The sequence below is a fragment of the Lutjanus erythropterus genome, chromosome 11 (genome assembly GCF_056507025.1).
Source record: "Lutjanus erythropterus isolate fLutEry1 chromosome 11, fLutEry1.hap2, whole genome shotgun sequence".
Classification (NCBI taxonomy): Eukaryota; Metazoa; Chordata; class Actinopteri; order Lutjaniformes; family Lutjanidae; genus Lutjanus; species Lutjanus erythropterus.
The window spans coordinates 19,972,598-19,988,387 of NC_139327.1; the positions used below are offsets into that span (position 1 = coordinate 19,972,598).

A 15,790-nucleotide genomic window follows, 5' to 3' on the forward strand; every position below is an offset into this window, starting at 1 on the left:
GTTCGTACTCCATGTAGTCATTTGATACATAGTTAATACTAATATTGATTAGTGGAGATTTACAACACAATGAATCCCCAGTGCTACATCTACAAAATAATGCAAATTATTACCACAAAGAATAAAACAGTAATTCTGATAGAAATAAGATCTTTAATAAATTAAGTCCAAAAAGACAGTCATTCCATTCCACTTCTCTCTATGCTTATATTACATATTGTATAAATAATATGCAACATTTCTTATGTTAGACAGGACTGGAAAGTCCAGAAGCAGCGTGAGTAGTGCAGGTTGCATACAGGTCAGTGTTTCCATCTTATTTACATACAGTACAGTCCTGGCTCACTAGAGTCAGTGCAGAGCTACTCTCACACCCCTCAGCTGGAGGTTAGTATACATGGAGCAGCACCTTTTCTCTTACAGTTAACAGGCTGTTTGTTCATGTGTGGAATCTCACACACTTCTTTATGCTGGCAACAAAAAAAACGTGCACACAATCAAACACACAACCATGTACTCATACACACAGTTTTAAAGGGACAGTTTTGATTATTTGAAGTCGAGTTGCATGAGGAGCTCAGTCAGTGTATTACCTACAATAGATGGCAGGTGACACATGCTCAATTTAAAGAAGGAGCAGGATTACCAGTGTAGGAGGCCATGCAATGTACTGCTGGGGACAAGGTCACCACCAGAAAGCATTTTAGCCACTCAGAAGAGGTCTACCTAAAAAAATCTGTTTACGTGAACACTTTATTTCAGTTTCAGACAGTTTTTTCCAACCTGAACTCATCATTATACATGCCAAATCCCCTTTTAAAACACCAAAGTCAGACAATAACAAAGTAACTGATTAGGGCAGTGGTAGACCAGCAGCTCTCATGTTCTGCGAGGTAAAATGACTTTGCCGAAGGAGTCTGGTGGTTTTGGAGAGTGATATTTGGCCGATATAACAATGGTTTCTCATCAGAAAAGGCTGCCTGATAGCAAAATAAAGCAGTAAAATTATTCTAAATATAGCATACACTTAAATTGACATTGATTTTTTTCTGGTGGCTTTGGCTGTGTAGCTACCGTGCCGCTGCCCCTCTCTGCTTCTCAAAGGTCAGGGTGTGTGGACCACCATCTACTGTAGGTAATACACTGACTATTGATAAGTACCTCATACAACCCCAATTCAAATAATACAAACTATCCCTTTAAGGATCATACTGGCGTTTTAGCATGATTTCACCCATTTTACATTTCTGCCGACAACTTCCCCTAGGCGTTAGTTTGTGTGAAAATCATCTCACAGACACTGATCTCTTTCTGCTGAGCTCATGTCTTCATTAAATTAAATTAAATTACGTTAAGAAAAGAATAATGTGAATTTGTATTACCTATCCTGAGCAGGTTTCCTGTTTCTACAAAGAAATGGCTGCCTGGAGGACAGGAAAAATTATGTGATAGTTTTACAAACAGTAGTGTGCTTTAGAAAATGATCAGCAGAAAGGTCAGGTATACAAGAATTATACGTAATGGGCTAAAACATGAAAAAAACAACTACTTCTCAGAATACTCTATATACACTGAGTTTCTCTATGACTACCTACAGTATAAAACTTTTATTTCTTTTCAGTTTTCAGTACAGTATGCCTCTTGTCCTCTCTGTTTCCATTGTCCAGAAGGTGATGTGCAGTCTTGTTTCAAGCAGACAGCCACACATTTCCGCTCTCAGTTCTTGAATCCCTCAAAAGGTTCCTCCATTTTTTTCTTTTTAATCCCAATCAGAAAACATCACCTCAGAACTGAGAGGTAGGTTGCAATATGAGATGCATCGATTTTTACGGAAACATTTTGGGCTTTAATACCCAGACAGTCCACAGTCCACAGGAAGTGTTTTAGTGAGACTAGTAAACCTTGGAAGTTCAGGCCTCAAGCCTCTGACAACAGGTCTCTGGATGGATGTCCTGATGGCGAGTTGTAATTCCAGCAGGTGTTAGAGGAGGATTATCCCACATTGACACCCAGGCCCACTTGCAGCTTGTCCCCTCTGTGATTAACAAAGGCACCCATGATCAGAGTGGCAGGGAGTGGAGTCAGACGCTTCTCCAACACGCCACCTATTATGCACCGACTGTTTATCATACCTAGATGGATACACACACAAAAAAAGGACTTATATAACGTATGTGGTAATGCTTAATTTGGTGTGCATTAGACTGTCATGACACTGTCAGAACCATGTCATGACACCTTCCATGAATATTAGGGAGTCTTTATGCATTTACATACATTTACGACTTTTGTCAGTAAGTGTCATTTGGTCAGTTATGTAATTTTTAATGCAAAGTTGACATTGTTTGAGATGTCTTTGTTCCAACAACTTGATATTACTCATACTGCGAAAGACAACATGATCTGTTGTGTCTTTGTTATGACAACTTGACATTATCAAACTTAAAGAAACTGTTGAGCTTTACGTAGGGCTGCTGTCTGAAAGTCAAAGATTTGAGTCATCAGTTGGAGACCTCTCTGTAAATTGAGATTCTTGCAGTTGAGCAATCGCTTTAATTCTCTGTCAGTCAGTGACCATTACAATAACAGGATAAAACAGATAGAAGCTTACAAACTTGCACAGGGAGAACATTTCAATGAGGAATTAAGGGGAATCACAAACATATTTTCATATTAGCTGCTACAATTGTTAAAAAAATCCTTGTTACAACACCACTGGTGGTTAATTGTGTGAGATGGTGAAACGAGTGGTTGGTAAACAAGTCTGGCTCTTGTTTTTTAGCTTCCTTATTGTAGGCAAAGCAATATAACAGAATGACGGGCTGTAAAATAACAAACCGAGTCTCTAAATCACCACAAAACTAACTGATAGAAGTGGAGGAGAGTGATAGAAACAGAGTGCAGGTGACGTGCTGTCAGGCACTTTACCCCGGTGTACAGTTGAGTGTATCGATGTTTTATTGCTCCCTTTGCAAAACTGTAATTTTAACATCATTAGGGCTGCAACTTTTCATTATTATTTAATAGTTGTTTGCCTATAAAATGTAGGAAAATGGTGAAAAATGTTGCTCAGTGTTTCCCAAAGCCCAAGATGACATCCTCAAATATCTTGTTTTGCCCACAACCCAAAAATTTTCAGTTTAATGTCATTACGGAGTAAAGAAATCATAAGATATTCACATTTAAATTCAGAGAATGTTCACTCTTTGCCTTAAAAAATTACTCAAACGGCTTAATTGATTATCAGAATAGTTGCCAATTAATTTAATAATCAATTACTCATGGCAAATCTAAACATCGTCATCTTCAGCTTAACCACAAACGTCTTGACTCATCTTTTCACTGCTCCAACTATCACCTGGTTTGGTCAAAACAAACAGTTTACAGTATGAAGGAGCGCAGAGTGTGCAGAGCAGATGAATCTGGACAGTGTGCTGATTTTAGAACTTAACTATAGCAGGATGCACACTTTTACTTTCTCTCACTGTGTGAAAATGTCATGTTTATATATCACAGATGACTAAAAAAAAGGCATTAAAACATGAGTCTTACTGGTAAAACATTGTCATGTAGGCTGATATAGGAGTTTAGTGTGTGAGAATAAATTGTTGAAGGACTGTCGAGGACAGCCCTATTTATGTTTTAACATCACATTATACTGTCAAATGTGTCATGAGGCCATTATAAGTGTCATGAATGGTTTCCTTGACCTTGTGTAAAGTCGCACGTTTTCGACATTTCATGAAGTAAGTTTTATTACACTGTCAAATATTTTGATAACAGTGGGATGAAGTCCCTTGGCCTCAAGTAAAGTGGTTCCATTTGAACTTGGCCAGTCTGACAGCAGTACAGTACCAAGGTTAGACAGATAACAGTTAGTTAGTTTACTTGTGACAGTGTTAACACTTACCACGTATGACAATTTACTCTAATGTTAAAATGTAAAGCTTAACAGTTTCTTTAAGTTTGATTATGTCAAGTTGTCATAACAAAGACATCTCAAACAATGTCAGCTTTGCTTTAAAAATAACATAAATGAACAAATGAGACTTACTGACAACAGTGATAAACATTCAGAAAGACTCATGTTCATGGCAGGTGTCATGACATCGTTATGACAGTGTCATGATAGTCTTATATACAACCCTTAAATAAAGTGTCACCCTGAATATTATAGCTTTCATTGAGCAAGTTGCAGGAAGAAAATATACCTCTGAAGACCATGTTGGCCTCTGGGAGTTCCATCTGGTATCCAAACGAGGTTGTGGTCTCCTGCGTCCTGGTACTGGCTTCAAACTCCACCCCAACCTGGATCTGGTGAACACAGACACACACAAATGCACATTTTCAATATGCACCTGAAGTAAAATGGTGCTTCCATAGTATGGTGGTATTTGCTGCACCTGTTTGTTGGCTCTGTGATAGTAGCTAGCGTGGGCACCTCCTTTCCCAGCATTTAGTGTTGCTACCCAGTTTGGTCCTGCATGAAGAGAGACAGAAAAGGTGTAAATCTTTCCTGCCAAGTAGAGCTTAAACTACTAGTCAATTAATTGATTAGTCAATCAAAAGAAAATGAGTTGGCTGCTATTTTGATGAACAATTAATCGTTTCAGACAAAAATTTCAAACATTTGCTGATTCCAGCGTCTTGAATATAAGAAGAAGAGTCATTGGGTTTTGGACTGCTGGTTGGACAATTTTTTTTACATTTTATAGACAGAATTAATCATTTAACACTGACATTCATTGGCAGATTAATCGTTAATGAAATTAATTGTTAATTGCAGACCTTATGCTAAATTAAGCAACCCAGATAAGGAAAGACAATTAAAACAGATTTTCAAAGCAGATTTGCAGTATCTCACTTGAGTACTGTCCAGCCAAAGTAAGAATTCCTCCTTCCTCTGCTCGGCCCCGATGGTAGACCAGCTCCCCTCCTAACACCAGCCCAGAGGACACACTCTGCAGGAAGTGTGCCACAAGGATGACTGTCCAAGAGAAACACACAGTTGAATTTAGTGAAAAACACTACAGGAAAAAAATTACAAAAATATGACTCAATTCAGAAAATGCTGGCACAAAAAAAGAACATTTGACTGACTGCAAAACTAACTTTTTTCTAATATTGGTGGATTATGATAAAAAGCCAATACTGTATACTGATGAATCTTCATCTGGAACTACTGATGACAGTGAAGCTGAGCTCTCATTTGTCCACCTGTCATGTCTCACCTGACTCTCTGAGGATGTCTGGGTTGGCTACTGTCACAGCAGCGGTGAAGTCGTTCCCTCTGTACTCCGTCTCAAATTGCCACGTGACAAACTGGGACTGCTGGGTCTAAAACACAACAGATAAGTCAAACACAAAAGCTGGATTTCCACTGCACAGTATTGCTTGACTCAACTCTACTTGCTCTTTTTTGGTTTTCCGTTACAGACAGTACCAGTGCCTGGTTGCATAAACCACCTCAAGTTTCAAACATATAGCCAGTATTTTCTCCTTTGAAATTTCCATTCAGGTTCAGAACATCTGTTTTTGTTTTGACTACACTGTCCTTTTACATTTATCCACTTTCCATGGAGCAAAAAATTTATGCAGAATGTTCGATAAATGACTAAGTGTGTGTTTAAAAGTCATAAGAAATCATTAATGATCTTGTAGAAGGAGTAGATGTTTATAACAGTTACACTGAGTAATATATTAATGGAGTCTGGCAGGCAGTCACTTAACTCAGGCTCGAGTATTTTCAGAGGAGTGGGCTTTTGTTTTCAGGATAATAGGCTTAGCTTTACATTTAGATTCTACACTGTACAGGGTAGGAGTTACATATTTCACCTTTAGGCTGTTTGGCACATTCATTTTGTGTGAATTGCACAGTGACTGTCTGAACATAGCACAGGATGGATGGATTTAGGTAGAGATGCAGATGTTAGGACCTCACCTGGAACACTGTTCTGGCTCGTACACGCTCAGTGAGATGCAGCAGAGCATGAGCATTCAGGCTACCTGAAGAGTCCATCTCACCGATCAGTGCCGGAGCATCCTTAAATGTGAGGAGGGATGAGATACAACATGTCAACTCCAAAAGGTAGTAGCTTCAACATTAATGATAAAGTGGCATAGTGGCAAGATGTTTTTTATGTGATGACGCGTGTTCAACCTTGTCCTTGCTGTAATCATCAGACTGCAGATGCTCCACGTGGAATCGATAGTACGAAGGACTAACAGCACTGAGGTGGAGAGCATGACTGACCTGGAGACAAATACATATATCATGTTAAAGACAATGCATTATAACATTTTGTACCAGATTTACAACCTTATCATCTAGGTATGTTATTGATTAATCATTAATTGCTGCTAAAAATGTAACCGATTAACCAGAGTTTCACCAATTAACCAAAATTTTATAACGAGTAACATATGTTTTATGAACCATTTTTCCAGGGCTGGCAGGTTTACTCACAGTTTGGTTTGGTTTGCCTTATTAGTCTAGAAATGACAGTAATTATGCTCCATTTGATATTGTTTTGTTAGGCGAAGGCATTTGTTAAATAAGGGCAGATGGACAAGAGCATCTTATTAATTATTAACAATTAACTGATTATCAATTGTTAACGTGTTAAACTATCTGTTGGGGAAAATGCACCAAATTTACAACCCTATTATTATCTTTACATGTCACAAACTGTTTGAGTGTAAATTAACGTGGATAGAGGAGCCACCTTGAAGAAGCTGCTCAGAGTTTTATTGAGGATCATCTTGACACCTTCAATTTGTTGAGGAAACACATCTGTGGGGAAAAGGACAAAAGCAAATAGGTCAATAACATTAATATCACATTTAGTCTGCTCACAAGCACTGTAAATATCTGATTATTTCCCATATTAGCTTTTAAGTAAAACTTGCTGTCATTACAAAGACAATGCAAGAAAACGAACCCACTAGGACATTGTGACCCATACATGCATCTAAGGGATAAGAATTTTCTTTTGCACACGTACTGTACTGTATCCAACTCCATGTTTCATGTAAAACACAGTTCATAGGCACAATGGGAAACTGTGACATCAACAGTTTTAGTATTTTTCAATTCTTTCCCCCATTTGGATTTCTTAAGACTTTTGATATGTTATAAATGACATGGGTATGAGACAAGAACAGGGGAACAAGATTCTGTTGCAATTTGTGTGGGGTCATGCCATATAATTCCTGTACTAACATTATTTTGAAAGAGTAAACTGTATATAAGTTTTATGGTCACAAATGTAAAAATAGGCATTGCTTTTGTCATAGCTGACAGAAAACCAGCTGTAGTCTTTTTACACCACATACAAAAAGCTTTTTGCATTTAGACAAGCACACAATTGCTTGACTACTCTTCTCTGTGCATTTCCTGCTCTGTGAGCGGCAACCTTTTTACCGTGGTGTGTGCACTCTATAACGCTTTGTTTTGAGCCAGACACATACCTTTGCAGCTCCTGTGGAGAGAGTGAAAGCTGCCTGGGTTGGGTAGGCGGCCATCTCTCCTCTCCCAGCGTGGCGGACTGTCCCAGTGAGCAGGATGTGCGTCCCAGCGAGAAGGAGAGGGGTCCGTGGAGAAAGGCCAGTTCTGATGGCCCGGACCGGAAGACAAAGCCAGAACGCTGCCCATGTGGGTGCAACACTTCCTACAGGACACAAAGAGACAAAAGAGACATTTTGCAGCTAGGGCTGGGCAATATCTCTATACACACACACACACACACACACACACACATATATATACATATATATATATATATATGTATTTTTTTTAATTTTATTTTTTTTAATTAACATACCATCACAGTTGGTTAGGACAAACCCAAATATTACAATATTGTGGTATTGGTGCAATATGCAAAATCAAAGGTGATATAGAGTCTCACATCTCGATATCAATACAATATCGATGAGCTATATTTCTCAGCCCTATTTGCAGCCTGAGTAAACAATGCTCTAATTATATGTAATATTAAGGTAAAGGTCTGTTATGACATAAGCATACATTCACAGTTATAGAAGAAGTCAATGACATAAAAGATGCAAATAAAATAAAGAATGCAAACTTACATTTTTAAATCTATTTTGCTACCTCTTTAAATTGGCTATATTCAATTTATGTGCATATGCTTCATGCAAGGTTGTCTGTTGTTTTCATGTGCAGGTGCAGCAATTCCGTTAGCTAGCATGACCTTAGCATCATAAAAAACAGACAGATATGTGCTCTCGTTCTTTCACTACCAACCTCCGTCGTTGTCAAGAGACGTTAAAATCCCGAGCGGAACTGAGACTCGCACATCAGAAAAGCTGTCAGGTGAAATTTTTGGAGATAAACTACAAATACACGAAGATAATTGATGCTGGGATCTACTGATGCTGCAAATAGCTCCCTCCTCCAGATGTGCTGCACCACCCTGCAAATGTTTCCCACTGAAACCATGACGGCAATCCTGTGGTCTGAAAATGGTCGTAACTAAACCGGAACCCTATATTTGCGAGACTCACGAAACTCTCGCGAGATGTGTACTAGTCCCGCTTTAATATGCTGTGATTGGCTGCTACTAGTTTACTGTGATTGGCCAGTAGTCGTTGCCTCGACAACGAGTCCTTGTGATTGCCAGAAGTCTAACATTGTAAAAAGGTGCATTTTAACCATTAAAATGATATTTTCTTAAACATACACAGGTAGTTTCTGTTGTTCCTGAACCTACACAAGTATTTTATTTATCCTAAATCTACTCTAACCGAAGGAGGTTCTCTAAACCCACACAAGTAGCTGTTATATCTAAACCTAACTACACTGCAACTGAAAACTGAATCATCATCAAAAAAAGTTAACAAATAATGGGTCAATTACGTCTAAAAGAAAAGTGACATCAAACGTTTCTCTGCTGCATCAAGTGCGCACACGCGAGAGTTTGGAAATCTAGGGTTCCCTTCGAGACCCGACCTGGACAGCGAGCGTTCATGAAGTACTGTTTCTTGTCGGACTGCTGTATGTGTGACACACCGCCTAACGCAAGCTGCCACAGGTGAGATAACATTGTTCGGCTTTCATTTACTGCAGCAGCAGAAGGTCAACGTCTTTATTCTACACTACGGTCTATAATACAATCTCTGTTATTCAATCGAGACACTTTAAGCGATAAAATACGAACGTTACTGAATAAAATATGACATTACTACGATCATTGTAGACCCCGAAAAAGACTTTGAGGTGGCAGTTGTCTCTCCGGCGGCGCGTCTCTGTCTTTCACACTCAGAGCTGAAAAAGGGGGAGCGGATTTCAAGACAGTCTTTCAGAGTTTTCGCGTGTCCCTCTCGTTTCAGCTTGTACTGGACATGTCTCCTCCACGGTCCATATTGCTGGTGGGAGAGGGCAACTTCTCGTTTTCTGCCTCTGTGAGCCAGTCACTCTCCGAAACAGAGACCAGCATAACGGCCACTTGCCTGCAGCGTCAGGAAGAGGCACTGCGGCATGAAGGTGCAGCCAGTAACATTCAAATCATCAAGGACTCAGGTAAGAGAAGTACTTTCATATTTGTATATAGCTGTGGGACCACACCACCAGTGGTGTGAAGTAACTAAGTAGTTTTACTCAAGTACTGTGCAATTTTGCCATACGTGTACTTCCACTTTCTGCTACTTTATATATATAACGCGCTGCAATGAACGATTATTTTCATTGTTGATTAAGTATTTAGGCGTTTGGTCTATGAAATGTAAAAAAAAAGCTCTCAAAGATTGTGAAAAATGTAAAGTTACGTTGGAAAATTTCACCTATTTGGGAATTGCAATAATTAAACAATTGACCTCTTTATTTAAGGAAAATTTTCTTCTCCTAGACGTACTTAAAGACAACATTCAGTTTTGGAGGACCCTTGCAATCTCGCTACTAGGAAGGCTGAATACTATGATGGTGGATGGTTTTCCTTCCACAATTGCTTTATCTTCTCCAAAACATACCAGTATTCCTCACTAAATCATTTTTCAGACAAATAGATTAATTAATACTTCCCTTCAAATGGCATTATAAATCTCATAGACAGGGATTTCAGTAGACGGGGGAGCACGGAACCAGTCATGGTTTTCAGATTTTTTTTTTCTCCTAATCACTCAGTATTTTTGTATTTATTTTAGATGTAAGGAGTAGATTTCGCCTGTGTTTTTGAATTATTTTTAAGTTAATTTCTTGAATTCTAGACACTTTAATTGGAGGCCTCTGTGGACAAAAGTGGTAGTGTTTCCATTGTCATAACCACAAAATGTGACGACAAAATTAAAATGGAAATAAAAACTTGTTTTCAACTGGCTATAATAATAATAATAACTATATAGAAATACCCAATACTCTCACTGATGGTCTAATCTGCTTTTCTTGGTTATATAGAGGCATTAGTATTATATTGAGATCGTTTCATAACCAGTTATAGTAGCTTTAAGTAACATTTTGAATTCCGGACTTTCTTTGTATTTCTACTTACACTTACATAAAGGATCTAAGTACTTCCTCCACCACTGGACTACACTTCTACACTTTTTTTCATATTTGTTGAACCAGGTGGTGCTGTGCTCTTTGAGGTGGACTGCAGAAAGCTGGGAGAATGCGCATCACTCCAGGGCCGTGTGTTTGACCGCGTGGTGTTTAACTTTCCTCACTGCGGGAGAAAAAGTGGCGTTAAAAAGAACAGAGAACTTCTCAAAAACTTCTTCCTCAGGTACAACTGCATCATACTACAGAGTTCAATCTATTCATGGCATTTTCTGTTGTCTCTAGCATCCATCATGTAAATATTTTAACATCATGTCACCTGGTATAAATAGAATTATAACATATATAGGTTGAGATTCATTTTGAACCTTTTTTCTTCCTGTTTATCAAAGAATTAAAACCATAATTCCAAACAAGTTGGGAAACTATTTAATGTTCAAACTGATCAACTTCATTGTTTTTTCTAATTATACACTCATTCTGAATTTTATAGTATTCTAGTTTTATTCAGATTTTACATAACATCTCAGTTCTTTTGGAAAAGAGGTTGTATACATGTATTTATTTCTTTAATACATATATTATGCTTTAATTATGTATTTGTCATAAGTATGTCTGTGGTGTGGAGCTTTTTTGAAATGTCTGAAAAGGTTTGCAAAGTTGTTATTTGCATTTTTTATTCAGAGCCTGTCATACAAGGACAAGCCAAATCGTGTTCCTTCTACACTGCAAATTTAATTGCCCGTCTACTAGTTTTCTTATTTTGCCCAGTGAGTGTGTACATTTTGAAAAGCATTGTATTTTATGTTTACGTCTTCCAGTCGGCCATCACCATAGGCATAATAACATCTTATAACATATTATATAAGTGCACATAATGGAGATGTACCAAGCCACTTTTTTCAGTTCCAATCCAATATCTGAATTTGGACATCAGCAGATAATGATACTATACCAGCACTCTTTTTAAATTGATGTTTATGATGATTATTGTTCTTCGTCTTATTAGTTGTAGTAGTAAGATTACATGAAGCTGACACTGAGTGTCAGTCTGGAAAGTTTGTGTAGTCTGTGTAATGTACCTCATGTAACAGTGTCCTTCGACGATTGTGGGCACCGTATGATTTTGGCTTGTGACATTCACATGTGCAATCGATAGACTGAGAGACAGCCCTCATTTGCATAATTTCCCATGATGCCATGCTGAGAGTTTAAGTTTGCTATTTTATATTCCATAATGCAAATGTTTCTGTTTGTTGGTGTTTATAATTTATGTATCTAGAACATGGTGGTTTATGGTGACTTCTGTTGGTAATTTTTGTTCTGGTTTATTGTTACGCTATGAGTGAGGTGGCTAGTACATTTCTTCAGTCCAGCTCTATCATTTCACCTTATGTTGCAGAGTAAAAGTAGGGTTAGTAATTCATCTCTCAGTAAGCACTATTTGATGCAGTGTTTACAAATAGAAGATGCATGGTAATTATGTGACACTGATGAATGCCTAACGTCTAACATTAATTTTGGACCCTGATACTGTTATTTAATCGGATCTATCTCTAGCATATATCTTTATTGCCAATCCTGCAAAATGAGTCGGAAAATATCTCAGAATATATTGGCATTCGGATATTGGAAAATAAATCCAATATTTAGCATCAGTATACTGAATACGTGGGTTTGTCTGTGCTGTCAGTTGTGTTCAGGTGCTGGCTGAAGATGGGGAGGTTCATGTTTCCCTGTGCAACGGACAGGGTGGGACACCAGCAGACAACCCACAGCGAGAGTGGCACAACAGCTGGCAGGTGGCTGCCATGGCAGCAGAGGCTCACCTGATCCTTACTGACATCCGTCCTTTTGAAAGTGAAAAATACCAGAGCTACAAGTGCACTGGATACAGGTAAGGAGTAAAGGTGAGTGTTACGGTGTATAAATAGAAACAGCCCCTTGTATCCCTGTGTGTGTGTTTGACATGTATTTGCATACTGCTGCTGTCTAACAGTGGTGTTGCTGTTGTTACAGGAGCCAGGATAAGGGCTTTCATGTGGAGAAAGCTTTGCTCCACGTGTTCACTCGCAGCCTCCCATACACCTCTGTTCAGACACTTGAAGTGGAGGAGGTTGTTGAAGGGCAAAAAGTCAAGTACAACATACCAGCCGAGCTCAGTGATTACATATTCAGGTACAGTAACACAGACACTCTAATGCTTTTTGAGCAATAAGCCACCAACGCAAAAAATGTTATGTAACCACGTCCTCACTGTCTCCTTTCTTTCATCAGGGGATTTCTCTGCTCAGGCTCTGTCCACCCTGTCAGGTTGGTGCAAGATTTTCTTCTCCAAGGACTGGCGGAGAAGTGGTCGGTCTCCATGACGACAGAGACCGTTCCCTTCCTCCTCACGGCCAAACAGTTGCAGGCGTTCTGCCGTGACATCGACAGTACTCACTGCTACTGGATCCACCTGCTTCAGACAGACCTCAACTCTGACGCTCATACCTCTATGGACAAAGCAAAAGATCAGTGTTTGGACACACAAGATGCCCCATCAGCCACGTGTGTTACCTCAGACAAAATGGACAGGGTGAGAAGCAAAGCAGTGGAGTGCTTAAGGTCTGCATGCTCTCTGGATGTTGATCCTGAAGGGGAAAGCGAGCTTCATGTGCTGCGTCCATCACTGATCCCTCAAATGGAAGCGCTCCTAAATAAAAAACAAGAGTTGATTAACAATGCAGGGAGTTGTGGGGAGAATGGGGGCAATAATGAAAGTGTAGAAGTTGAAGGACATAAGAATGAGGGACCCTCTGGGGGCTCTAATGGTGTTACCAGTTTGTTATTTGGCATGAGTGGCGTAGTGTTCAGGAATGTGTCTGTCAACACCTGGGCTCTGCCTTCCTTTCATGAGCTTCTCCTCAGCGGTGTTTTCCCTTCAGAATGTAAACCAATCAAATTATTTGGACAAAGGTTGGAAATGCTGCTCACTCCCTACGGGGTCTCCCTGGTCTCAGAACAGGGAGGTCTGCGTCTGATGGCACAACCAATGGGTTTGGTTGGACGGGTGTCTGCGGGTAGTGCAAATGACAACATCAGCCGAGTCACCGTGTCCCTAAATTTGGACCTCCTCACCGTGCTTCTCTTCTCACTCCCTGACTGGCGGCTGCTGTGGTCACATGACCCACGCTTTTTAAAACAGTTTGCATCCCGTCTGTTGCCAGGGAAACCTTTCCGTCCATTCTCCCTGTTCCCGGAGCACATCAGCTTTGACATCAGCTTCTGGACGGGGCCGATGTGGGAGGAGAGGAAGTTCCATGCTGTGGTGCGAGAGGCCAGTCACGGAACCGTGGAGCAAGTTAAACTCGTCGATACGTTCTCACATCCTGACCTGAGTCAAACCAGCTACTGCTACAGACTCACCTACCACTCACATACACATGCTCTGTCACACACACAAGCCCTTCAGTTTCATCAACACCTGGAATCTTTACTTTCTGCTCGGTTACAAGTCACCATCAGGTAGCTACATCTGAATCTCTGGAGGGAACAGGAACCTTGTGGGCTGGAGATATACTTCAGTTTAACTATGCATTTGCATACGCATCCCTACGCATCCCTATGCATCCCTATGCATCTGTACGCATCATAGCTGCACGTCCTCAGAAATTAACAATATGCATATGTAAATACAAATGTGGGGTTAAATGGCAAGTATATCACCAGCCTTACTGTCTTATAAACTTTATAATTGACTCTTCCTAAGTCCTGCCTCCTGGAGCTTTGTGCTCCAATAACAGTTGAGAAAGATTGGTAATCTTGGTGAGCTTTCTTCCTACTTCCTGTATTTAGATGATATGTTCTAGGCTCCTCTACGTAAGAAAAGCAAATGTTAAAAATGGTTAGAACGTGTTTGTGGAGGACCTGTAAAAGCTACATATATATATATATATATATATATAGACCATGGCAACCTTTCTTATTAAAAAAGCTATTTTTGGCCCAAAAAAGAAAAAAAAATATGTCTGGAGCCACAGCTATTAAATTCTTGAAGTTCTTTCAAGACCTTTTTTTTTTTTTTAAGTTGGCTTCCACTCTTGGGAGACTCAAAACTACCAGCAAAAGTTAGAGGAAAAGGACTGAGCCATATAAGCGCTATATAAATATAATTAATTATTATTACTGACTAGCTAGCTAGCAATTGATGTTTATTAGGTAGCTAATTAGCTAGTGTTTTGCTAACACCAGATACCTTAAGATGGCATGTAGGTTTTAGTGGTTCGCTAGGAACATCTTATAACCACCTTTAAAAATGTGTTTTTCTTTAAAACATAGACAAGCTTAGCACATAGCATATCTAAGTACAGGAATCAGAAAAAGAGGGAGTTGACGGAGGTTAATGGTTACTCTACATTGTACTCTGTTTAATCTAATTCAGTGTTGTTGTTTTTTTACTTGTTTTATTGTCTCTGTGTTAATGTATTTCATGTAGTGTCTGTTTTTATTGTTTATAAAGTCAAAGTTTACAGTTAAAGGAAAGTTGACTGAGGTTCCAAAAAGAGATGGGGTTTAGGAATCTTCAGTTATACCGCTAAGCAAATTATATGTATAATCTGCAAAACTGTAGTTGAACCATGTTTACAGTGGTTAAGGCTTTTCTTGTTGTAATATGTATTTTAAATGTCTTCTGTTTATCCGAGTGTGTTGTAATGATCATACAATAAACCTGTTATTTAACATTAGTACAGTCTATTGAGGATCACTGTAAAATAGTAAAAGTCAGATTATAGAGCAGTGTTTTTTCTCTTTAAAAATGGCAAACCATTGTGATGAAATTTACAATATGCCTTATCAATAAAGTGTTCAAATTTGCAGAATTTCTTACATAGTTTTTTATACGGTGAGCCACATGTAGGTCATGACCCAATCTCTGAGTAACTGTTTTAGAGGATGCTGTGACAAAGCATAAAAGCAAGTATTTTGCAATCAAACAGTCCTGAAATCAATAATCTCTATCGTATCAGTATCTGTAACAAAGCCAGTTTATTCCTCCGGTGGTGTTGCAAGAAGCACTTAGATCCTTTACTTCGGTCAAAATAAACAGTACTAAATACTCTTTTATTTTTAATTGTGGGAAAAACTCTGCTGAATGAGGCCCCCACATCCAAAGACATGCAGCATAATAGATTAATTGGTGACTCTAAATTGTCCATAGGTGTGGATGTGAGAGTGAGTGGTTGTCTGTCTCTATGTGTCAGCCCTGTGATGAACTGGCGACTTGTCCAGGGT

At 39.1% G+C, this 15,790-nt stretch overlaps 2 protein-coding genes across 2 annotated transcripts; one reads left to right on the forward strand and one right to left on the reverse strand.

Annotated features, from left to right (window-relative positions):
• Positions 1–133: 133 nt before the first annotated feature.
• Positions 134–8,445, reverse strand: LOC146318981 (mitochondrial import receptor subunit TOM40B). Its single transcript, XM_084731197.1, has 10 exons — positions 8,270–8,445; positions 7,471–7,670; positions 6,726–6,793; positions 6,161–6,253; positions 5,942–6,043; positions 5,232–5,337; positions 4,865–4,987; positions 4,404–4,480; positions 4,212–4,314; positions 134–2,132 (listed from the first exon to the last, which is right to left on the reverse strand). Exons 2-10 carry the CDS (start codon positions 7,652–7,654, stop codon positions 1,993–1,995), a joined length of 996 nt encoding a protein of 331 aa, XP_084587323.1. The 5' UTR covers positions 7,655–7,670; positions 8,270–8,445; the 3' UTR covers positions 134–1,992.
• Positions 8,446–8,978: 533 nt separating this feature from the next.
• On the forward strand, positions 8,979–14,441 carry fdxacb1 (ferredoxin-fold anticodon binding domain containing 1). The gene is made up of 6 exons (XM_084731198.1): positions 8,979–9,056; positions 9,355–9,544; positions 10,586–10,742; positions 12,210–12,413; positions 12,536–12,694; positions 12,794–14,441. The coding sequence occupies exons 2-6, from the start codon at positions 9,367–9,369 to the stop codon at positions 14,025–14,027; spliced, it is 1,932 nt and encodes a 643-aa protein (XP_084587324.1). The 5' UTR covers positions 8,979–9,056; positions 9,355–9,366; the 3' UTR covers positions 14,028–14,441.
• Positions 14,442–15,790: the final 1,349 nt, after the last annotated feature.